This window comes from Neltuma alba, unplaced genomic scaffold (genome assembly GCF_004799145.2).
Source record: "Neltuma alba isolate B1F8T4 unplaced genomic scaffold, ASM479914v2 tig00011773_pilon, whole genome shotgun sequence".
NCBI lineage: Eukaryota > Viridiplantae > Streptophyta > Magnoliopsida > Fabales > Fabaceae > Neltuma > Neltuma alba.
Window position 1 is genome coordinate 81124 of NW_021636396.1, and position 26219 is coordinate 107342.

Consider the following 26219-nt stretch of genomic DNA (forward strand, 5'->3'; position numbering starts at 1 on the left):
ATATAGAAATAAAGCTAACCTACTCGGTAAGTAAATAATGTCTTGCTGATTTTGGTGCTGTGTACAATTTAGAGTAATGCTTACTTTAATTATTGTTATTTTGCAGGAAATAAAGATAACGTATGAAAGGTTGGTGACCATGGTTGAAGGGTTGGTGTCAATAATTGGAGAAGAGTTGACTTCCTTGCAGTTGAGGTTAACAGATAAGAGTGACAAGGAGGATGTGGTGGAAGCAGTAAGTAGCAAAGATGATGAAGAGAACTCAAGTGAAGATGAAGATACTAGTGGAGATGGTAAAGGAAGCCCAAAAGGTTCAATACATGAGAAAGAACAGAGTAAACCTGAAAAAGATGATAAGGAAGAGGAAAAAAGTGGTCTGCTTGAAGAAGAAAGTAAATCTCAACATGAAGAGAAAGGAGAAGGGAGTGAACGAGAAAAAGATGATAAAGAAGAGGAGAAAAGTGCTCCGTTTAAAGAAGAGAGTCAATCTCAACATGAAGAGAAAGGAGAAGGGAGTGGCTCTGGATCATAGGATAATGGAGAAGAACAAACTGAAGACAAGTCTAGTGATGCAGCAACAGAAGAGGATAAGGGGGAAGGCAATGATGAGGAGGGAAAGGATGAAATGAACAAGAAATTATAATAGGAAATGGAAGTAAGAAGATCAACACGGGTGTAATCAAATCTCCCTGGTTAGAAGAGGTGAAAAATACCTGTGGCAAGAGAAAACTTGATGATAAAGAGGAATTATTCTGGATTTTGACAATAAGATGGGATAAAGATAAAGGTGGCAAGTAAGTGTTGGGACTGATTCTAATTGGGACAACTAGTCGGTAATAATTTTAGACATACAACTAAATTGTTGATTGTTTCTTTTGGTGTAGGTACATTATAGAGATATATGGGTACTTCTTGATACATGCTGAGCTTTGCTGCCTACAAGACAGGAAATGAATGAATGAAAGGGTAAGACAATTGTTTACATAGATACAGAAGTAGCAATGTCATTATGATTATGACTAATTATTTGTGTTTATGATATAGTTCATGTAACTATGGTGGCGAGAACTTTGGTGAGAGATGAGAAAGAGAACTACGATCGTGTCAGCAGGTACATATTTTCACCAGAGTTGATGCAAACAATGGTCGCTAATTCTCTTACGTGGAGCATGGGGAACCATGAACATGAAATCTTACCAAAGTACTTAGGATATAACATTAGAGGCTGTGACTTCATATTTGGCCCCACCCTTTTCAATTACCATTGGTTCTGTTATGTGCTGGATGTGAGAACCATGCGTTTTTATGCCCTTGATTCATTGGTCGATAATTTGACTATGTTGAGAATACAAAGAGAGGAAGAAGATGCAATCAAAACATGGGAAGAAACCAAAGAGGAAGCAAGGGTTTAGGAAAGGATAGATAGATCCTAAGCAATTCATGGCAAGAGGGATTATATGTACAACTTTTCATTCATTCTATTACTTGTTAATGTGTTATGGTTGCTTGTCTGCGTAACTGTCCTAGTTGTTAATGCCTGCTGATTACTTGTCATTGGCTACTATCAAGGTTGTTAATGCTTCCTCATAACTTGTTATTCACTACTGTCAAACCTATTTCTTTTTTTCTTTATTTTTTGTAGAAAGATTGTTTCTACCACGTACTTCATGGAGCGAAGTCAGCACTATTTAAGGAAGAGGACAAAATTGACAAGAATGTCATATGGACAAAAGTTCATGTGTAATCTAACACGTGAGTTGTTGTTGTGCACTGCAAGTTTGCGTGTTTGAGCTTTTAGGAGCTAGTGTTCATTTACTAAAGTATTGGTTTTTCCTTTGTAGGGACTCTTATGGGGTTCATGTTTTAAGTTGGCTACAAACATGAGACTGCACAAAGCATGGTGATGATGGCTACACAATGCCTAAGTACTCCCCTCAAGAAATCGATGACTTGAATGTTTGGTGCTTGTAGTGGCTCGTAACTCATTGGAACAACTTGCATGGTGATCAAGTGCTGTCTTTGCTACGAGGAAGCCCCCAAAGCAAGAGGAAGAAATAAACGACAAGCATAGATTATATTTAGTTTTTTTTTTCTAGTTGACAGCATAATGACACTTGAATGTAAAGTTCAGATTTCATTTTGTTATTTGACCATCTAATGATAGATGGATGTTAAGATATCTTAATGTGTATTGACATCGTTTACTAGTTATAAAATTTTTGTAATGACATTCATGTGCTTTAACAAGAAAGGAAATTTCTCTCTACCACATCTATTTACAACCTCAACGGGGGTTACTGACAACCCGAACACAAGGGGTTAAGAACCTAGGCAGTGCCCCTGACAACTCACTCTGTGGGGCACCACAGCTTCTAAATAGATTGTATGTCAACACATATAATGATTTTAACCAAAAAAATTGGGAGCATTTTCAAGTCATTAACAGCTTTAACTATCAGCAATAGGATTACACCAGATTTTTACTACATAAGTTTATTTACAACCTCAACTGGAGTTGTTCACAACCTAAACACAAGTAGTTAACAACATGGGCAATGCCCCTAACAACTATATATTAGTAACATAATTCAGACTGCCAATAACAACCTCCATGAAGTTTGGTGACAAGTCCATTATAACATATTCACAACTACATCAAAATACAGATATGATCTTATATCACATTACAACCAGATTTCATTTACCACTTGATATATATGTACAATGTAACTATATCAAATTGATAACCCATTCAAAAAAGCATACGAGTTGAGGTGTAGGTTATGACATTTACAAAACAATTCTGTCACAAGCATTCACAAAAAGGAATATAAACAAGCCACCAACAAAGCTCAACTTGGATGGGGGTTCTGATAAGTCTTCACAGTGTGGCTTGACTCATGGCATCTTTCGCAGTGATAAAGTTTTTTGTTTTGAAATTGAAATTCAATCCTTCTTTTCTTTGGCCTCCCTAAGGGTCTTTTAGTGATTGGTGGCTGTAAAAATGTTTATGTCATCATCTGTGTAATGGTGAGAGCTTCAAGACATGAACAATAATGTGTCACAACTGACCTCATACTACTTGCATATAACTTCTCTTAGGCTAACAGCTTATAGCAATCATCTACAAATTCCTAGACACCACTGTGAAGTAGCTTTTATCGCTGCACATACATGAACACAAAGTACTACGCTCATTTGCCATGCTAAGCAAGTGTATTTTTGTGTTGTGAGATCAACAGTGACACAAATTATTTCAGTAGGAGATGTAGTATGAACTTGAACTGGGTTATCTCCATAATATACACTATGCATATTCTCCGCTCTTGCTATTTTTTCTTGCAACTTGGACTCAATATTTGGCCCAATGCCATTTGTCCAATTTCTCATTGTCATTTTGCTTGTAATCATCTTCTTCACTAATTTCTCCATATGCTTATGTATGAGAACCGACACATTATATTTCTTCTCCTTCAAAATCCAGGTATTAAACGACTCCGCTACATTAGTGGTGATGTTATCTCATCGTTTAAACAGAAATTTGCTTAAAGCCCATTGATCTACATCTTGAGTCTCAACCCAATCAGTTCATTGTGGATAAAATAATCTAAATTTTCCCATTGCAGCAACATATTCATCCTCAATCCTTGCGTAGGCGATTCCGTCCAGTATTTTCAATGCGACCTCTTTTGAAGTACTTGAAACTCATCCCTTGCCTTAGTTAATTTTTAAATAATGTATACTAAAATTTTCTTTCACATGCCTGTAGCAAAAAGCATGTCTCTCGTTACCAAACACTGTTTGCACAACACCTATAATGGCATTATTTTGATATGAAACTATCGTTGTCTCCACTGATCTTGTGATGTCTTTGACATTATGGAGAAACTAAGTCCAATCATCATATATCTTCCCACTGACTATAGCATATGCTAATAGAAACAATCCATTGTTCGCATCATATGCATTAGCTAAAATCAATATCCCCCTAGAAGGACCACTTAGATAACATCCGTCTATATAGAGTATATTTTAACACCCTTTGAAAAATCCATTAATTGAGTATTCATAAGCAATGAACATCCTCTCAAATCTGTTACTAACCAACCCTTCTCATCGAGCAGTTGTGTTGGGATGAGTTTCAATAAGCCTTTCACAAATCCAAAGAATCACCATGTATGAATCCTATGCATAACCATGTATTTCCCTCAATGCTCTTTCTCTACCCCTGTATGCTTGACTATAATTCAGTCGCACTTCATGTTCTCTGTATAAATCTCTTCTAATTTCATTACACTCATATTCTCTGTAAAACTTAACATCATGATTGATGATGTTAAGTTTGACCTTCTAGAGTAAGATACAACCAAGCAATCCTGTGTATAAAGCACATGCTCACTTCTTAATGTTTTTATTATTAAGAACTTAGAATCTTGTCTTTGTCCCATTGAGTATGCACCTATGTATCATGGGCATCCCTCTGCCATGCACTTCATAATGATCTTTTGTTGATTGTTCTTCATAAATTTGTATGAAAACTTCTCAGAAATGTTGTACCTATATAGTGCTTGCTCAAGAGCCACTGTATTAGGAAAAATTTATCCTTCTCCAATAACCAAACCCTTTTACTTTGTTGAATTCATTTTCAGAATTGGGGTTGGCATCATTTCTGAACCACATGGTAATGATAGTGGGTCTTCACTAACCACATTGGGTGGAGACATGGATAATGCATCTGAAACTTTGAACAAGTCTTCCATCTTACATAATAGGACAGGCCATGGGGTTGTTAATGACAACCTTCGATCGCTGTAATAACAACTTATGCACAACAATTGACAATAGTCAACATTACTTTAAAATTTAAATAATACAACTCACACATGTCGCTCTTCTATTGGAACATTCCTTATTAGTTGTGAATTTTGATCTCCATTTTCTCCTATATATACATAACCACTGTCACCATTGAAGTTAATCAAATGTTCCACTCCTTCATCATCTACAAGGTCCACAAATTTACACTCATCAAATGTTACTGTGAATTTTATAACCATTCTATTACTTTCTTTTCCTACAATTGATACTACCATTATTCTAAACTAACACCGGCTACCCTGTGCAACATTAGTTGTTGTGGCAAATTTTAAGTGCCTAGAGTGTGAGACATTAAAGTAAACAACATATACAAACTTCTAAGATGAAATATTCCTCATCAATTACTTTTGCAAACATCTACAGGATATGGCATACCATCCAATTAGACACACAAATTATGGAAGATTTCTTTGTAAACAACATTAGTTTTTGTGGCCTTCATGTTATTCCCATCTTCATCAACAATAATCTTCAAACTATTAATTGATTTTACTCTTGAAAGTACAACATATAGCTGGCCATGTGCAAAAACAGGCTTCGTAAAGGTAGACTCAACACAATCTCCATGAACATGGAAAGTTGTCTGCTTCTTCTTCCTATGAAATAACAACTTAATTATAAGTTCAATATGGTTATAGCATAGGAATAACAACAGAGATGTTCTCTAAGTGGAGTGACCAAAACCTCCTGTCCTTAATGACAAACATTAGTTCCTTAGTGAAACAACCCCTCTATGGTTCTATTGATGGCTTCCCATAGGACTTCAATATCCCACAGACATTTATAACCATTAGTAATATGACATTAACTCAACCTTCTTATCATAAAGCCATAAATTAACCAAATAACTTACCCACTAATTGTGTATTGGGATCATAGAGTCAAAGAGGCTTATCAGTAGCTCTTAAGGCGAATGAACGGTCAGAGAAAGGCTCCCATGACTTGCATATGATTGTCTCAGGTCCAAACATAATATGGAAGCATTCGTGTAGTCCTTCACCTCCACTTCTCACAGTAAAACCAGTAATCTAATAACACCTACGCTCCCCAAGATGTCATAATAGCCTCTCTTGCACTTCCACATCCTTCACTCTTACCATAATCCACACCCTCTGTGCATAGAGAACACACGTCAACTTCCACTTCACTAATACGTAGTAATGTAGAAGGTGAGAACAAAAAAAAAATGATGATGGTTCACGCTAAACATAATGGTACCTAATAGTCAAATAGTACAAGGTTGATAGAAACTGTTTCAAGGATAGGCCTCCTCCTTCTCTGTGTGAATTTAACATAGGCCCTTGTGATTATGCAGTCCACCTTCACATATAGGGTACCATCACATGGACCAAGACGAAGTTCGGAGAGCAAAATAGGTCTTCCACGAAGAACCTAGAAGGCAATAACGTCAGACATGATAATAAACCAAATCTTACAACCTTATATGTCAACAAAGAGAATGGGATGAGAACTAAAAGGGAATTGACCATATTTATAACCTGAGAATTGGTTATAAATGATGCTAAGAATAGGTAGTTGAATGAAAAACTGAGCAATAAATTGAGGAGTGAAGGTAACTATGATTGAGCATTTAATCCTATCACCAACCTTTACCTATGTCTGCCAACAGCCCAACACTATATATATAATGACTTAGCTCTATTGCCAAATAATAAATGCAGAAATATACCTTGGAATGTTTCTTTGATTGTTGGGGAATTTCTCCAGTGGGTAATACTTGCCCTCTACTACAAACATGGGTGGAAGTGATAGAAAGAGAACATGGCTAGGAAGAAAGGCTTTCCACATTTGAAGGCTCAGTTTTGGCAAGCAAATTCAAATATGCACAAGTACAACTCACACCCGTCATTACATTATGCTCATGAAGCCAGAGGATGTTAAATGGAGTTGGATCAACCCTTGAGAACAGTAAACTATGTATGTAGCCAACATAGAGCTGACAATAGGGATCAGCTTGTTTGGAAGAAATTGATAAGTTATATTGATTCTTCGTATGATGTGCCTTTCTTTATCATTCTTATTCTCACACCACCTTCAACATACTGTGTTTCACCCTTCACATCATTAATAAATTGTCCTCCTATATGAAGGTAACAAAACAAATGCTTCTCACTTGATGTTGCCATCCTTCATTGATAACAAGTCATACAGTTATATTAACAACCTTTGATACACCCATTAACAACACATTTAACCATCCATTATAGGGGTTACAACAATAAAAATATGTTATTTTCCATTCATTTTCATCAACATATATTAATAACATTCGATATACCCATTAACAACACATTTAACCATCGTATTACATGGGTTACAACAATAAAAATCCGTTATTTTCCATTCATTTTCATCAGCAACACAGCATCAATGACTGAAAAGCAAAGCATTATTCATTGAAAAACAGAGCATTGCTTTATAACCCTATCCACACATAACAAAACCACACATAAGATGATTAAAACCACATATGACTAAAATGAGCCTCCCTTGATAGTTGTAGTGAGTTGAATCACATCCTTAATACCCACACACCCACAACCAATCAACGTTTCAAACCAATATTAAATTTGAGACTGGTTGTGTACAAAAGAAGAGAAATGTTGTCAATGATGAGACCTACAATGAAGATGAAGAAAAAATATGGCCTGCCTGCAATAATAGAGCACCAGCGCAGACCTCCATTTCTTCTTTCAAAAGGTTCTCTTCCTCGTGCATGCTAAAAACCCAGCGCACCAACTGAGCCAATCAGCTTCTCTTTGTCTTTTTTTTTCTTCCCTTTTTCAATCAGTCAGGGCGAGTAGGTAATTTCACAATTTTAATTTTTACCTCTAAGATCCCTGGGGACTTAGGAAGCATTTGGGGATTTCCTGGGACTTTTTCAGAATTAATTGTCTTCTATGATATCAGTGTGTAATTTTTCCTAGATTCATTGCAAAGGATATTAGACGGAAATACATTAGAAACCCAAAAACCACAAACTTAACTAAGAGGCTTGTGGGCTGGCCAACGCGTTTTTGTTTTAATGTTTACTTCCTGCTGTACAAAAAAATCTATCTTAAAAATAATATTTTTTGTTTACTAAAACAACTTCAAGATTCTTTTCTTCTGAGATTGATACGTTTATGATTTTTTTTCGTGGTCATAATCATTTAATGGTAAGCAACTTTAAAATTATATGAAATATGAGAACCAAGAAAAATTTAAATTTTTTTTAAGTCTGCTTTCAATTTGTTGCTTATTTGATATACACACAGTTTTTAAGAAGATAACAATATACACAATAATAAATAAAAGGTAAAACAGTGTAAAATATTTGGCCAAAAAAAGTACAGGACAAAAAAAAAAATCTTTCCGCCTTATTAATAGAATAGAACATAAGACCACATATGAAAATGTTGCAAGTAAAGCAAAGATAAACTGAAAAATATAAAAGATATAAAGATTTTTTAAAAGAGGATTAAAAATATGCTTGATTAATAAATAAAGACTTGATAATATCATATGCACGACCAATTGATATTTCAAAGGTTTTATAACCTAAAACAACTATATATAACAATAATATGAAATAATAAAACAACTACTACCTCCGATCATAATTATAAGAGCTATTTGACTAATTTGAGTAGATTAAGAAAACAAATTAAGTTAGTTATTTATAATAAATAGGTGTTGTCTTTCCTAAAATATCTTTACTAATTAAGGTTATTGGTTAGAATTACCATTATTAGAAGAATTATCTTGGAAAAAAATGAATAAATATTAGAAGTAAAGTGAATTGAGATCTTATATTTAGAACTAAAATGAAAGTCAAATGAGATCTTATATTAAGGACCGGAGGTAATATATATAACAACAATACGAAATAACGAAAACAATCAAATCACAATATAATTTCTTACACACATTGCATGAGTTAAAAATTAAACTGCATAAAGAACCATTGAAGATAGCCTCAAGCAATAATCCAACCCAGAATAATTGGTGGTCCAAATCCCACTGAAAATATGCAATACTTAGCTTGGTTCTGTACCAGTTCGTACGTAATTACAGATATGTGTGTGTATGAGATAGTTGTAAAAACAACATAAAAGGGAATCATTTATTTATCGTCGGAAAACTAAACCAGCCAAGACCTCCAAGTCCTCCAGTTCGCTAGCCATTTCTTGCAAAACCTCTAAAGGATAGCCATCCAGAAAAGAAAAATAGTCATCATCATCATCATGATCTTGAGGAGTAGGCATTAATGCAGAAACCAAATGGTTATTATTATAATAATCCTGATAAAGTTCTTCTTGATGCATAAGAAGCTTTTCATCATATGTTATTTTTCTTTCTTTATTCTGGTTCTTCAGAACATGACGACGATGAGGAACTCTCTTGTAAATCTTGCACAAGACAAAGTCACGTAACTACTCAAAATCACATAAAATTATAAAAGAACTTATTAGTTGGATTATTAAAATGGCAAGAAATAAACAGATCAGATCATAGATTATTATACGCGCAGTATATTAATTATGAACTAACCTTCATATTAGTGTTACTGATCGTTCTTTGATGAGGCAAGTCAACAAGTGAATATTCTTTCATGTTCCAGGTCGTCTTTGTTCCAGTGGGACTCTTTCCTTGGAAATATGTTAAGATCCTCCATTTTCCCACAATTCTCTTCTTTGAATAGATTGACTTGTTACTAACGCCATAATTTTTCCAATAGCCCTCATTTGTGGATCTCTTTGCCCTTGACCAAGTCAGGTATTTTCTTTCTCTTGGTGAGAAGAAATACCATGCTTTCTCATCCATGCCTTTGTAGTTTTCTGCAAGTTATATATGAGTGAAAAATGTTACACACACACACACACATATTTATATAAACAAGATAGAGAATTAAGTTTTTGGGGTTATTATTACCACATAGAATTGCAGGATCGTATTGATATATATCAACCTCTGGTATGATCAGATTTGGTGGCAGTGGTTCATTCTTGACCTTCTTCATCAGATACTTCACAATGAGTTCTTCTTCTGTGGGGCAAAATCTATACCCGGGCGGGAACTTTTTAATCCTTACAATTCCATTATCTATGATAGATAAAAACTGTTGGTTCTCATCACACTTCATGTACGTCTTCTGAAAACAATGGAAACAGCTAGTAGCTTAATGAACGATGTATATTTTCCACCAAGAAAAGATCAATAATATAGCCAACAAGAAGAAGAAGATGAAGGTAGAAGAAGACGAAATGATCAAGAAAAGGAAAGCCGTACCCGCAAGATTCGTTTGATGGGGCTAAGAAGAAGAATATGAGAGGTGGTTTTGTGGGTGCACGTAGCAATTGGAGGGTCAGACTTAAGAGTATATATAAATGCACGAGCTCTCTTCTCGTTCTATCTTTTTTCTTTTTGGGGAAGGGGGGTAATGCAATAGCAAGTTAGCTTTTAAACACGACACGTCAGCATCTTCATTCGTTTATTTATTAACATTGTTAAGAATAAATAATAACTGATTATTGATTATTTACATGACGTTTATATAGTAAGGAAATCAATGAAGCAGTGCACGTATGGAAATTATATAATTGACTGTGACTTGTGGGGCTGCTTTTTGGGCTGTTATCTAGCCATTTCTCTTTTTCGCCTTTGAATTTACCTTTTTTTTTAGCATATATTTTTTAATTAATGTCTCAATGATATTTTGATGTAAGAATCAAATCACTAAATCCACTTTGCAATCATTCTTTTTATCGTATAAATCTGCTCTGGCTCACTATTTTACCAAGAGGGCTGTGGAAGTTGCCCCTTCTAAGATTCCCAAGACAACATGAAAGTTGGAATTGCCGTGGGTTTAGGAAGACCACAACAGTTTAAAGGTACAGACGACTAGCTGACTTGCACAAACCTTCATTCATTTTCTTATCCCAAAAAAGAAATTGTTGTATTTGATGCCTTGAAACCTATTTTAGATATAGGCTTCCTTTGTTATGTTGGCATAGATGCTCTTAGGAAGGGAGGCAAGGTACCATTATGACTTGGATCCCTGATTTTGTGATTTGATATCTCTCTCACACACACATGCCACGCAATAGTGGTGTACTGCGATTGATGTGGCTGATTAAAGCTAACATTTGAACTAAGCATCTAAGTTCACAACAACTTTTAAGAAACTCATTTGTAAGTTGGGAATGATACGACTATACTTCTTTCTTAATTTATAGGGGTCTTGAATGTTACTATTCATGTAGCGCCAACCGATTTGTTTGTTGAGCTTAGGTCCAAAAGTCTTTGTACCACTTATTCAGACTTTGTAATATTTCTAATTGTTTGTAATTATCATTTTGTCTTGATATCAAAAAAAAAATTTGGGTTAAGATACAAATTTGCTCTGAAAATTCACTCACGAGCAACGTTGCCTAGAAAGTTTTTTTTTGAGTTTAAAGTTATCTTAAAAGTGTTAAAATTGAACTATAGATAGTATCTTTTGTATTGTGATATTTTTAATTCTCAATCCCAATAATTCAATTCCTTCTTAGTTCTTGAGATTGTTCTCGTTTGTTTCATGAACGTGATTAAAATGCAATAGGCAAATTGTTTTCCTCTTGATAATTTGATAATAATCTCTTACAAAAAATATATATAACTTCCCAAATCTTCATTTTTTCACAATCTTTATGTAATAGTTCAAGGCTTATTTTCTGCCTCATAACAACATATTTTTGAGACTTAGTTTATTCCCTGCCTCCTTGTTCCATAATTTCTTCTACATGAGACCTCCAACTCGAAGCTTGTAGGTCACCAACATTTAATCTCTAAACAGTTGGCTTAAAACTTGACAAATTTCTTCTTCTTCAAACTTTCAACAGTCTCCTTGAGACTCACATCCAAAGGAACAAATTCAATTCCCAAACTCTTTGCCTTCTCTTTTGAAATCTTATGCTTTGGCATAAAGGGTTTATCATCCACACACCTGACAATTTTGGAAAGTAAATAAAAATGAAATCAGTATGAGTCAAATGAATTGAATAAGAAGCTAGAAACCTTAGAAAAGTCAGAATTGCAATCCATGGTACATCTAATATCATCGAATTTGTCCAACTCAGCATAATGTTATGTATTTCTAAGCCACGTATGATGTATGAAAACATGTTTTCATTACCTAGTTTGACATGCTTATGGTTTAGGAAGCATTAAAACAATTTAGAATAATGCAGGACTCAATGAAAATCATAAAATATGTATGACAAATTCACTTCAGACTTGAAGTGACAGAAAAAGTTCAGTCTATATAAAAGAAGGATGGGCTGTTTCAGCTCAATGAATATTGGCATTCATGTGTGTGTGTGTACGCATTTGATACTGTATAATATACAAACTTACCTCTCTGGAAGTTTAAACTTTGGGTACAATTCATGCAAAATCTTCACAACATCTGCGTAGTGTGCTACCGTCTCAACCAAACAATATCTTCCATTAGCTAAAGGAATCTCAAATGCCTGAATATGGGCATTTGCAACATCTTTTACGTTGATCCATTCTAAAGCAAAATTTGGAAATGTTTGTGCACCTACATCAATCAAACAAGCAAGTGATCAGTCCATTTATGAAGCAACATCATTATAATCTTCCAAAGTGCTAATTCCCATATATTTGCCAATATAGCAACTTAAATATATCTCCGAATGATAATAAGAAACTGTGTAGACAGTGACTAGCTTGGTTTCTGTGAAACATGACAACTGTAGTTTTCAACGAGTTGTGTTCTACTGAGGTCAAATTCAAATTCCAAATAAATGGTTCACGTCACATCTTCTATAGGTTAAAATGGTTTATTGACTTCTTGATGGGAACCTCTCGACAGTTTCAATCCATGGTTTCCTTTGCCTCCTCAAACCCCTAAACTTTAATTCAGTATAGCCAGAAAAAAACTATTCAGTTGAAATTGCCAAGTAATCCAGATGCACACAGGCACACAACAGGATTCCTGTAAGGATGAATCATGCCAATAAATTAAATTTACCATTTATTAGGTTTAAAATTGCAGCGGCACTTGCATTAAGCGTAGGTTGCAAGAGTGGCCCTATTACCATTCCTGGGTTGATAGAAACCATGTCCATGTTGTTTTCTTTTACAAATTTCCAGGCAGCATCTTCAGCTAAAGTCTTGGAAAGTACATACCAGAGCTGAAAGAACAAAACAAAAGAGAGCAGAAAACTTGAAAGTCATTATAGATTATGGTGACAACGACAATCATCATAATTTCGAGCACTGAAATTTGGAATAAATGCACTGACGCTATTCCTCAGCAGCATTTGTCAAGTGCGTGCAAGGTTGAAAGTGTTATACTGCTATGACATGAACTTAGTAAGGAAAGCAGCTGAAGCAGTTTAGCAACTTTACTGGACCATCTCTACATCAGAATTATGAGTGCGAGCTCTCAAAATCACAGTCTTTGTTCAGAATCAAGTTATGAAGAAAAATTGATTGCATGACCATATATTGATGCGGATATCAAAACATGATTGCATATCTAAGTTGCAGACAGTCTGCAAACTAATAAAGAATCCAAAGATATAAAACTTTGACTAAATAAACCTTATTAAAGTGATTGTTATGGGGAGGCGGTAAACTTGATTTAATCTGATTGGCAACAAAGAAGATGGTTCTCAATCGAAAGTTCTAAATGACCATAAGCACTGTTGATAGATGGTTTTGAAGCATAAGTCTCAAATGACTATCTTCCTCCTCCTCCACATCTTCTTTGTTTCAAGTATGATTTTATTATGATCTTCTTTTAACATTTTGGTATACTTGTCAACCAACTTTCTTTCATCTATTTCTTCTGGAAAAAGAGTGCTTTTCATTTTATTTTAAATGTGACAATTCAGCAAATGTGAAGACACCACTGCCCACGGAGTCCACTTGACCAAGCAATGCAAAGACATGCAGAAAGCATTTTATAGTTAAAACTTGCTATCAAAATGTTATGCAGCATTTGCTACTATCATATATTCAATCCACACAAACTGCTGGTTTGAAAATCTTTGCTAAGTATAATAAAAGACTGTGCATACCTTAGATTCCTTACAGAATTCAGGATTTGAAAACCATGTCTCATCAACTACATCTTCAGGTTTTCTAGGCTTCCCAGTATACGTAACTGCAGCCATAGAAGATGTTAAAACAATTCTCTTCACAGATGGCGATTTCGCACATGATCTAAGAACATTGAGAGTTCCCTTGACCGCTGGGTCAATTAATTCGGTCTGAAATGAGTAAACCAATAATTAGAAGCTAGTAATAAGGCAACTGTTCTTTTGGATTAATAGTTTGATGACAAAACTAATTAGGGTAAGTTACTCTTTCCTTTCCGGGAGATGATTTAAATGCTCTCTCTTCTATAAAAATTTCTCTTACCAAAACTCCCCCCCCCCCCCGGGTAGACAATGTAATTGTAATTCAGGTGGTTGTCAAACTTGTGAGTTTTATTCACACTCGTGGAGAGCTAAAATAGCTCAAACCCAAATTGGACTTGTATATTACAAGCTAAATAGCTGATAAGAATTCATGTAACCAATAACTGGTCCAAGGAAGAAACAATAATAAGTAATATGACTGATCATGTGCATTACAAACATTGGCAGTAAAAGTTAACAGTTCAAAATAAAAAATGTTAAATGAAAAATGAGCCTAAAAGGCGAAGCCCTAAACTACACTTTCTTAGCCTCAACTATAAAGAATGACAGTAGTCATACCTCTCTTCAATTTTCTCGTTTGTAAACCATGTACATCATGGATAACACGAAATTAAGGCAGGGTAAAATGATACTCTGTTCTTTACAGTAGTCTTCTCAAAACCAAACCACAATGACCGGAAAAACAGCTCAATGTTTAATACGTGGGACAAATTGTTTCGAGTTATAATATTTGAAATACGATTTTTGAAGTGTAAAACCATTATGGTTAAACAATCCTTTATAAGTAATATAAAAGTACATTGAAAATAATACATGATACACAGGATGAAATTACCACAAAATTTATCATTAAGCTACTTCAAAATTAACAAATATAATTAACACTATAACATCAGTCTCACTGGATATTTTTTGCTCAAGTAGAGATTTTGCCATTTTTCAGCAATATCTATTCAGAGTAAATACATTGAAATGAATACTCAAAAGACTCGTTTTGGATTCATTTATCTTTATGGGGTAAAACTATATATATATATATATATATATATATATTTTGGTAAGTGAAAAATATTAGATTATCGATTAAAAAAGTTCTCGTATCAATAGTTGGATCCTAACACATGCCCGTATGAAGTATGAGTCACATCTTTACCAACTAGGTTAACATTCATTCACTTTGAACTATATTATCTTATTATGATATATATATATATATAGAGTATGTTTATATGTAAGTGCAAGAGCGTGTGTGGGTTTTTGTGGGGGCATGCACTTGTGCATGTGGGTCTGTGTGTCTCTTTAGTCTCCACTAACAGAATTAAAATGGCTGAGCCACATGGTGATGGTAGTTCTATGTTCCCTGTTTCTGAAACTCGTAGTTCTACTTGGTTCACAACCAACATTGACCAAGTAAACTACACATTGATCTGGTCTGGTTCTAATAATACCGCTGTATAGAATAATTGCATATATTCCAAAGCTTTGCCTAACGAGGAGTACAGAGTGAACTAATGCAGATATCTACTAGCTAATGACTAATGTTAAAACATGCTGAGGACAAAAAGGGGCGTGTCAATATGACAATCTATATAAATTTGAAAAATAAAAAATTAGCTTATCATCTTAAATAAATAAATAAATAAATAAACTTGTCCTCATATTAGAGGGCCTTTTGGGTATCAAAGCAAGAATTCCATTTTAATTTTTCATTTGGAAATGAAAAAGAAAAAAGAAAAAAGACCCCAATATATCACACCTTCACCCACAATCATAAAGAGATAATTAAATGGTTCTACAAACTAATTAAAGGATTAAAAATTTAGTTGCTGTAGGCAGACTGCATTCGATTATTTATCAATAGCTTTAGAATGGGATGAACCTGTGGATCTCTGACATTATGATAAAAGGGGGATGCAGTATGAAAGACGCCCTTACAACCCTCAACAACCTGGTCAAAGGAACCTTCCTCCAGAAGATTTGCTTTAACCAGGTTCAGTCTCTCCTTTGCACCATCAAGTTTACGCAAATGGTCTACCTTTCTTGGATCACCTGCATGGAAATACAACCATAACAGATTGATAACTCAAACTGCTATTGAATGGCACATAAGATAGCACTGGTTCATTTAAAAAATATAGAAAATTAGATGGCAATAAAAAAAATCTTTTACAAATTCATGGACCAAATCTTCCCTGATATCTGTCTGCATTTTATTCATTCATAACTACTGCATTAATATTTTTTTTCCCCAGTTGTGAGCACATACATTCACTTTCATGTTAAGATAGAAATGTTCTTGTTCACCGGGGAATAAAAGAAAAGAAAAGAAAAGAAATGTTCTTGAAAGCCAAAAGGATACGGCCGGAATTTTAATTGATGAACACAATGCCCACAGCAAAAGAAATATCAGAGCCATAGACCTGGAGTGATATGCTTGGTGTAAGCCAAAATAGAAGACATGGGGAGATAAACGAATGAAAATGATTAACATATCTAGCTGATGTGTTGTATATCTAGTTGCTCCTAAACTAGGTTTCAGGATTGTTAGAGGTAAACAGAGAGAGAAGAGGGAAAATAGAGTAAACAGTAAAAATGCATTCACTAGACACCCATTACAAACCTCAACACTCCGATTTACAGACTTAATATGACCCCAAATTACCCACACTACCCCTTTACCCCTAATTCCCATGTACCAAGGATCTAAATAATTCCAAGGTGTCTCAAGACAAACTGAGAGCTCCCAGCAATTATACCCTTTTGCTCCTAAGTAATTGAAATACTTTACTTTCTAAGTCAGATTCTTGCATAGTTTAAGATGGGATTCAACTCTATAGATCATGCCCTCATTCAAGACCATGGAGAAGCGTAATGCTACTTTGATCGCATAGTTTCTCTGAGGGGATTGACATAGGCCCAAAGACCTCTCACAGTACCCAAATACCACCCTCAGGGGCCTTCGTGTCCTTCTATGTTGGCTTACCTCTTTACCCTTTATTTCATTATATGTTGAGAATTGATTAGGCTTCATTCTGTGCTCCACTTCCTCTATATATTGCAGCTTCAATTTTGGAATAAAATAAAAAATTTCATATTGAAATTCTTCAGCTAATTGTTGATTACAAACCACATTGCGTCAGCTTTTTGACGAACTAAAAAGCAAGCCTTGCTAGTCCCTCTTATTACCCACAACTATTATTTCTTCACTTCTCAAAATCAAAACATCTTTATTTCTCTTCTCTTTTCCGCCTCATAAATCTTTAACACAACTTCTGGGGCAAACAGAGCCCACCTGCAATCCCCAATCGTAGCATGCCTTCCCTGTTATGCTATGCATGCCTTGCATGGCTCAGCTCCACTTGTCACATCTATTTGCATCACATGCCAGTCCACCTTTCCCGTACAATAAATGGAACTTCCTCAGTCTCAACATTCAATGTCCATAGTTACAAACTTTCCATTATCCCGTCAAAATGATTCCTCAATCATGAGTGATTTCTCTTCTATTTTTAAGCTCAGACAAAACCACCTTAAACCATTGAAGATCCTTTGTGTTTAACCTCTCAAGACAATTTGAAGCACTCCACCAAAGGAGGTAAAATAGAAGTAAGTTTACACCCACCTCTTTATTTCAGATGCAGGTCATTCTAACTAACGCTTCATTCTTCTCATGTTAGTCCTTTCATGAATGTTTCCAGAATACTCTGTAGATGCTCACACTTTTGTGTCCCCCAATTCAGGCAAAATTAATAAGACTTCGCCTCAATTATTCGCATTTCCATCTCAATTCAGCAAATTTTTGACGTTTTTATCTCTCCATGCAAACCCCGTTACCTTCCCCTAATATTTCCAATTGCCGAATTACCATTACAGAACATTACATTGGTTCCCCTTTAATGACTACCAATAAAAATTCCGAAAATACGCATAGAGAAGCTCAATTACAGAAAAGTCGCAACAAGAAATTCGAAACACAATAAAGCAATGAATACAAATTTGGGCAAACTAATGGAGATAAACGGGAGGATATATATAAAAGTCCAATCCCTCACCTGGGTCGCGAACAGTGGCCTTGACCGTGTAACCACGATGAAGGAGGAGCTTGACGAGCCAGGAAGCGATGTAGCCATTGGCACCAGTGACGCAGACGAGGGTTCCTTCGTTGCTGTTGTTGCCGCCGCCGCTGCTCATTCTCTCTCTTTCTCCTTCATCCCCTCTGCTTGAATTGGTAATCAAACCGTTTCGTGCTATTTTGCCGCATTTGACGTCCACCAATTCCTACGATTATTTCTGGCTTGACCATTCTTTTTTTCTTCATCAAGACAGAAATCAAATTGGTACTATTATATTTACCCAAGAGCTTTGAATTTATATGCATAGTTCTTAGAAGACCCATGCAACATTCATATCTCGCATTGCATTGCATGCATCCATGCAAGGCTTGGTTTGGCCGCATGCACAGCGCATTTTATTGAACAAATTATTGTATGTAAGATTAAATTATTCTGTAAAATCTAATTTCAAAATGATAATAATAACTAAATATTCAAAATATCATTAACAATATAAAAACTTAATAATATTAAAATTAAAAAAATAAAAACTTATAAAAAGATAAAACGAGTCGGTACATTTAAGCTCTCAGCCCTGTAAAGCCAATCTATTTAAACATGTTTCCCATTTGAAGAAAAAAAATTTTCAAACCCGGTCTACACACCTTTTGGGCTTGATAACTAAGCTCGACGTGTTTTTCCGGCTCTACATGTGCCCATTGGATTGCCCAAATTTTTTAAATTAAATTTTTCAAAGAAAAATTCCCCATAAAAATTGTTACTAATGACTGGATAAATCAATTTTATATATAGAAAGTATCAGTACTGTGAAAATATGCACATACAAAGTATCGATATTATAATTTAGGTCTTATTCACCAATAAAAGTTTTAATGAGGGACTTTTTCCTAGTTTTTTCTATCAACAATTTAGGTCTTATTGACAGATTGATAGTTAAAACAATATTTTTCTTTTAATTCTACATTTATTTATACAAATTTATTAATTTCCGGATGTTAATCACATATATAGAGATGGATAATGGGCTATCAAATTAATGTTTTAATTACCCCACAAAAACTATAGGGAGAATTTCAGTAAAATCTCACTAAAGAGACTTACAATGAAATTACTCTGCATTATTAAAAAACCAAAATAGAATTACATGGAGCTCCCGAAAGCTACTCGCTAGTGATTGAAGCGTTGCCACCGATCACCGAAGAAAAAATGTTTTAACAAGGTGAGCAAGGAAGGGTTTAAATCTATAACTCCTTAGCTTAATTACCAAATACTTATCCGGTCCTTAATATATGAGCTAATTAGGGAGTTAATGTTGATTATATATATAAGACTTCTTTCACATGTTTATCATTTTTTTTTCAAGCTAACCCTATTAATATTCTCCCAATAATAATAAAGTAGAAGAGAAAGGAAGGAAATTAAGGAAGCTCCTTAGCATGTTTTAGAAAAAATATATCATATTAACTAATTTAATTAATATTTTTAACCTACTTAAATTAGTTAATTACATCTTATATTAAATATCAAAAGAGTAATTTATTTACCACCAAGCCATAAAACCCCTCTAATTACATGTACACAAATTTATATATGTAGTAAACTTGGCTTCCAAACCACTTGCTTGCTACAGTGTCTTGTTAAAATTCTAACATAACTTGTCATTTCAGTCATGCTTGCTTGTCATAGACTCATAGTACCCTTTGCATACTCAGTCATGTTTACTTATTACAACATAAAGTGCACTTGTTAAAATTATAACAGGACTTGTTATTTTGGTTATGCTTACTTGTTAATTAGCTATGGAAACTTGTCATAACAATATATCCTTTGTATGTACATATATTTAATATTGTTCACTTGTTACACTGTGAAATCCACTTGTTAAATCTCCAACTGAATTTGTCGTTTCAATTATGCTTGTTATCAATTCTCTCTCTCTCTCTCCACACACACACACACACACACATATTCTTTTCACATCGTGCTCAATCTTTCTTAAACTCAATTCCCAAGAAGCGATGCTATAAACTAACTAGGGCGCTTTCTCATATATACACACTATATTTAATCCGATCCTTAATATAAAATCTACTTTGTAGCTCAGAGCTAGAATATATGAAGCTAGTGATGTATGTGGTGCATGAAGCCAAGCTTTAGGAGCTTGTTTAAGTCCATATATAAATTGCTTTCTTCAACATGCAAATAAGAGGTTTTATATATTCCAATAGCATCAATACAAAGCCGGTGGTTATGCTTGTTCTATAAAGACTTGTTCAGCGAGAGATCACCATTCACCCAATACATGAAGCACTATCACACCCAAAATTACAATAATAAACGAAAGAGACATTCATGCCAGCTTACTGGACATAGTTAAAACTAGAAAATAATCCACTTGCAAAGAAGAAGTGATCAATCTTGTTTGAGCATTCTCTCTAACTCCTTCACAAATCTCTCCATGGCTTCACCAGGTAAACATAAAAGTACTATTACACCTTCTTGTCCTTGAGCATTCTTATAAGGCATATAGAAGCTTCCAAAGCCATATGCTCTGGCCGCACCGCCATACATGGCCTTTCCCCACCCAAAATCGACGTCGCCAAAGCCGGATCGGGTCAAGTTTGACATACCATACAACCCTGCCCTCTTATAAGGAGGCCGTCCCTTAATTGCCATGAAATCTGCCAAAGAGTGCATGTACTCCTCACTCACTTCACCTTTCAACTTCTTCACCAACTCTAAAGCATATCCTAATGGGTTCCTTCGTAATTCCCCGGCAGTGGTCACGGCGATCGGCATGGCGATGGCATTGCCGTAATAACCGTCCGGCAAAGGAGGGTTGAATTTGGAACGAACATTCACAGCATATAATAGAGGAACTCTATCGTCATCATTAAATTGTAGAGCCATTGTACGACACCGCCATATAAATGCAGTGATGATTTCAAACTTAGTAGAACATTCACGAAGATGGTTAGGAATTTGAGTGCGAATCGAAGCAAGTTCATTAGGTCCAAAGAAAAAAGAACGTTGAATCATGTTGCGCATTGGGACAATAGTTTGTTTTGTGGTATTAGAGCCCCCTTCTTCTTCTTCGTATTCATCATGCATGCACGTTACCCGTGGTGGGTCCCTTGCGCTAAGAAGCTCCCTGCGCCAAACTGGTAAAGTCAAAGGCTTCCGCGCACCACGAGCGATCTCTCCTAACGCGCTCAGGAATTGAACTATACCAGCAGCATCACTCATGGTGTGATTAACACGTAGAGCGAAAATAAAACCATTGCACTTCAGGCGTGTTACCTATAGATTTGGAGAGTTGTTAAAATGTTGGGGGGGGGGGGAATAGGGTTAATAACATTTTTAATTCCTAAAATTTTATCTCATTGGTTTTAGTTTTGTAAATTTGAAAATAATATTTGGTGTGAAACTTCATTTCATTTTGATTTAAGTCCCCAAAATTTAACCTTATTTTGATTTTAGTCAAACGACAACCAATGGTTCAAAATTTCGGGGATCAAAGATCAGATTTTTAAAACTAAAAATAATATTAACTCTACAAAATATATAATTTGAATCTCATCGCAGCCAAAAGCATCACGGCACAAGTACTTACACTAGTTTCATGTTAAATGCAAACTCTCCTTTAAGAAAACAAAATGCTTAGCCTTACATGCTTAAAGTAATACTCCTCCGGTCCTTAATATAAGACCCATTTAACTAATTTGATTAGATTAAGGAAGTTAGGTAAGTTAGTTAATTATAAGAAATGTGACACGTTTTTCTTAAAATACCATAATCATCTTTTTTAATACCTCATTTTCCTCTTCTACTTGATTATGGTTGAAAGAGTATTTATAGGGGTAATTTAGAGAAAATTGATAAATATGAGAAATGGGTCCTATATTTAAGACCAAAACCAACTCACCAATTGGGTCCTATATTAAGGACCGGAGGAGTAATACTATTATCAGTAAAAGTTCTTAGCATTTTATAACATAACATATAAAAAATTTATATAACTTGATTTGTTTTGAAACACGTATACTTATATTTATATTTTTTTTCTTCAATACAACTGTAGATATTTGGTCATGCATCATAAAGTTTCTTTGTTGTAAAAAGTGCGGCAAATTTCTTATCTGAAAAGTTTTTTTTATGTATATCCAAGTCTATGGAAAATAAAAGACATGCAATCTCAAAACATGAAGGGCTAATTATACTATCCAAGATCCACTTTGTAATGTAATTTACGTTTTATACTAACATCTAATCTTTAGTTCTTCAAAAAGGAAGAAGTGGAGTGTTAAGAAGATCTGCATATATAACGTAAAGTTTAGGTCTACATATAACTTTCCCTTTATTTTAATATATGGGAAGTTCAAATTCTTTGGAACAGAGGTATTTCTTGGAATCAATGGCGGGAATTAGCATTATTATGTCGAGAGCCACGTTTTTTTCCCTGAGTTTTGCTATTTAAATATTATAAAAATATTATAATTTTCCTATTTCTTAATTTTATTAATCAGTGTTAATATATATGCACATACACACTAAAAAAAATTTAATTAATTGCTAACCATAGATCTGAATCTTTATTTTTTTTTTCCTTTTGGTTTCATTTTCGGGGGAAAAAAGATTTTGTTTCATGTTCTAAATCTTTTAACCTAATCAAAATACTAACTCTGATCCTTAATATAAAACTTCGTTTAACTTTTATTCTAGTCCTAAATATAAGACCTCAATCCACTTTGTCTTTTATATTCATGCAATTTTTTTCTTAGATAGTCCTTCTAATAATTAGAGTTTTAGTCAACACGCTTGATTAATAAGGATATTTTAAGAAAGACAACACATATTTATTACAAATAACTAACTTAACTTATTTTCTTAATCTCTCCAAATTAGTCAACTAGCTCTTATAATTAGGAGTGAATATAGTATAAAAAATAAAAAATAAAAATAGCACCCTCATGTCCTTAATATAGAACCCAATTGTTGAGTTGGTTTTGGTTCTAAATATAAGACCCATTTATCATATTTATCAATTTTCTCTAAATTACCCCTATGGATATTTCCTCAACCATAATTAAGTAGAAGAAGAAAAGGAGTATTAAGAAAGATGATTATGGTGTTTTAGGAAAAACGTGTCACATTTTTTATAATTAACTAACTTACCTAACTTTTTTAAGATAATCAAATTAGTTAAATAGGTCTTATATTAAGGACCGGAAGTGTATATTAGTTAATAAGATCCGATCAATTTGACTCAATGTATATATGTTGTCAATCCTTTTGATGTTTAAATGTTTAAAATCATGGTTTACAACATGAATGTTAAAAGTACTATGAGGCAAGCTCTCTCTCCAATAAATATTGAAAAACTTGGGGATCAATCCGTTAATGAAAAATTAATTGGTAAATAATTGCGTAAAGGAAGATAAGTTACACATAAGCAAAGTTAAGTTTGATTGGTTTGCATAAAATATTATTTGGACATAAGAGATAATTTGCAAATAAGAAATGTTCGATTGCATAAAGGAAAGATATCACACAAGAGAGGATGATTATAAAAGAAGATAGATTGAATATAAAGAAAGTTAATATGTACACACACAAAAATTAAGTTGCATAAAATCCTTAAAAATATTTGCCAATTAATTTATGGATTATACTGTCCGTTTTATTTGGATCATTGTCTCTTCTTTTTTTTTCCTCTCTCTCACTCTCTATCATTTTTCATTAACGGCTAAAAGAAATCATTTTGTAAAACAAAATCGTTTTTTGTGCAAGACGTAAACTATTCTTTTCCCAAGACTTAAATGTTATTAAAATAGATTTTAGATCTACTGTATTGTACACCTCCTGTACTTTATTAACCACTTAATAATAATTTTACACAAGTCAATAAGATTAGTTAGAATAAATTATTTCTAGTAAAATATCAAAATTATCCTCGATAAAAATTATTAGTTACAAGAATTTGGTTAATGAGTTAGACAGTTTATAGTCAGTTAGAGATACTGAGTAAAAAAAACTAATACTTTAGACAAAACATATTATATATCATAAAACATGTTGTAATTACTTTGTAATAAGGACTAGATTGAGGAAATCTCACTAGAAAATGAGCTAATAGAGTTAGAGATGGTAAGACAAATATGTTTCACGACGACAAAAAAAAAAATTTCACAGTTTACAAAAAATATGAATAACCGATTAATACGGATTTTATGTATCCCAAAATTTTTTTAAAAAAATGAATGCTTAGCCTTATATGCCTAATATACTTAAATCCAATAAATCAAAATAAGTAAATTTAAAGTAATAATGATGTTAGTAATAAGAGCTTATCTATAAGATTATCATAGAATAAATAATATATGAAAAATTTACAAACTTCTGATCTGAGAAGTTTTTAGGTAGATCCAAGTCGATTGTGGAAAATAAAAGACATGCAATATCAAAATATAGAAAGCTATTACCATATAAATGTGAGTGTTTGTGTGTGTGTGTGTCTATATATATATATATAGGTTGAAGAAGAAGAAATACCTGAATAAGGAGAAGTGGAGTGTTGAGAAGATCTAAGGTTCCTGGGACATCGTAAAGAAGCTCTTCAAAGCAAGGAAAAGGAGGATGAAGATCACCGAATTCCTCCAGAGTGACATCGGCGTCGGCCTCGATGAAAACGACCCCGTCGCCATTACAGTCCATCATGATCTTCCGGTTAGGCCCTTCCCGGAGTCTGCCGGCGAAGGGATAGTAAAACACCAGAGTCTCGGCCAATGCTTTTCTGATAACCTCAACAGGATCTCTTCCTCTCATCGAAGGATCGCCGCGATAGAACTGGATCACCGGCACATGGAACCGAAGGCTCCCTTGGTCGTCAATGTCCGACAAAAGCTTCACCTCGTGCGGCGTTGCTTTTGCCGGAGCTACCAGCTCTGGCTGACGCCGACGCACTGTGAATGAAAGACCTGACGGTGCCAATGCCATTATGGAATATGGATATAAATTAAAAGTCCAAGAAATTATTTATTTGGTTGGTTACAGAATAGCATGCGCTTATATATATAGGGCTGATAGGAATAGAAACTTCATGTGAATTAAAAATTTGAAAAGAAAATCAAAATACTTAAAAACATATTATACGACTATATCTAATTTAATACAATTTTAAAATGAGTAGTTGGAATGATGATGTTTTGTCATAAAAACACATTTAAAAAAGATCTCACAAACACAGAACCCGCATATTAGGGAACAATGTTAATTTTAAGACGTAAAAAAATTAAACAAATTGAATGTTCTTGTGTTGGGGGGAAAAAAATCTAATGAAGAAAGCTGTAAAAGAAATCTAGTTATTTTTCTTCGTATTCTGAGCGAACTAATTAATAAACCAAATTAATTATATAAATAACAAAGAGTTGTGATTGCATGAAGGCCACCAACTTTGAATTTGGGTGATAATTACTAAATTTTAACCACATTCAAATTTAAATTAATTAGATTTTTTTTTTATTATAACCAACATATCAATTATACCTTCCATAAAAAGGTTCGAATGGACTCTCAGTCTCTCACCATAATCATCTTCTTATTTTTGTTTGCTTCATCAAACAAATAATTGATGGTATTTTGATTAGGATCATGCATTGTTTAATACAAAAGTACTTAATGCTCTTAATTTGGACATTATGCCAAATTGAGATTATTATAAGCAGGCCAACTGTGATGAGCATAAGCCCAAAGGGAGAGCCCAATCCCAAAAGACTAGCCTATTGGGAGGGAGAGCCCCTTGAATTTATAAATCCCACAATACTTGTGAAATTCCTCAATGTGGGACTCATAACACCAACTCTCACATATATAGACTCTGATTAATCCAGCTTTAAATTAATACTATTTCTTATTCTTAGTATAATATTTAGTTAAAGATTCAATTTGGTTTTAAATATAAAGTTTCAATTCACTTTATTTTTAATATTTATGCATTTTGTCCCCAAATGATCCCTCCAAGTAATCCCTATAGTGATTATACGTGTTAAGGAGT

General features: G+C 34.0%; 3 protein-coding genes across 3 annotated transcripts; all 3 read right to left on the reverse strand.

Moving 5' to 3' along the window:
• Positions 1-6096: 6096 nt before the first annotated feature.
• LOC114717735 (NAC domain-containing protein 41-like) lies at positions 6097-10024 on the reverse strand. The gene is made up of 4 exons (XM_028902933.1): positions 9814-10024; positions 9433-9719; positions 9039-9314; positions 6097-6270 (listed from the first exon to the last, which is right to left on the reverse strand). The coding sequence occupies exons 1-4, from the start codon at positions 10022-10024 to the stop codon at positions 6097-6099; spliced, it is 948 nt and encodes a 315-aa protein (XP_028758766.1).
• A 1697-nt stretch (positions 10025-11721) lies between these two features.
• LOC114717751 (cinnamoyl-CoA reductase 1-like) lies at positions 11722-21412 on the reverse strand. Its single transcript, XM_028902948.1, has 7 exons — positions 21397-21412; positions 18146-18250; positions 15973-16142; positions 13971-14162; positions 12917-13079; positions 12277-12463; positions 11722-11866 (listed from the first exon to the last, which is right to left on the reverse strand). The coding sequence occupies exons 1-7, from the start codon at positions 21410-21412 to the stop codon at positions 11722-11724; spliced, it is 978 nt and encodes a 325-aa protein (XP_028758781.1).
• A 3087-nt stretch (positions 21413-24499) lies between these two features.
• Positions 24500-25162, reverse strand: LOC114717736 (benzyl alcohol O-benzoyltransferase-like). The gene is made up of 2 exons (XM_028902934.1): positions 24719-25162; positions 24500-24517 (listed from the first exon to the last, which is right to left on the reverse strand). Exons 1-2 carry the CDS (start codon positions 25160-25162, stop codon positions 24500-24502), a joined length of 462 nt encoding a protein of 153 aa, XP_028758767.1.
• Positions 25163-26219: the final 1057 nt, after the last annotated feature.

Coding starts and splice junctions, on each gene's coding strand:
- LOC114717735 (XM_028902933.1), bottom strand. CDS start 10,024: ATGAAGTGTGATGAGAACCAACAGTTTTTATCTATCATAGATAATGGA. Junction 9,315..9,432: donor TCAGTAACACTAATATGAAG/GTTAGTTCATAA, acceptor GATTTTGAGTAG/TTACGTGACTTTGTCTTGTG. Junction 6,271..9,038: donor GCGAACTGGAGGACTTGGAG/GTCTTGGCTGGT, acceptor ATTGCCTTCTAG/GTTCTTCGTGGAAGACCTAT.
- LOC114717751 (XM_028902948.1), bottom strand. Junction 13,080..13,970: donor AATTCTGTAAGGAATCTAAG/GTATGCACAGTC, acceptor TTGTTCTTTCAG/CTCTGGTATGTACTTTCCAA. Junction 11,867..12,276: donor AAGTTTAAACTTCCAGAGAG/GTAAGTTTGTAT, acceptor CAAAATTGTCAG/GTGTGTGGATGATAAACCCT.
- LOC114717736 (XM_028902934.1), bottom strand. CDS start 25,162: ATGGCATTGGCACCGTCAGGTCTTTCATTCACAGTGCGTCGGCGTCAG.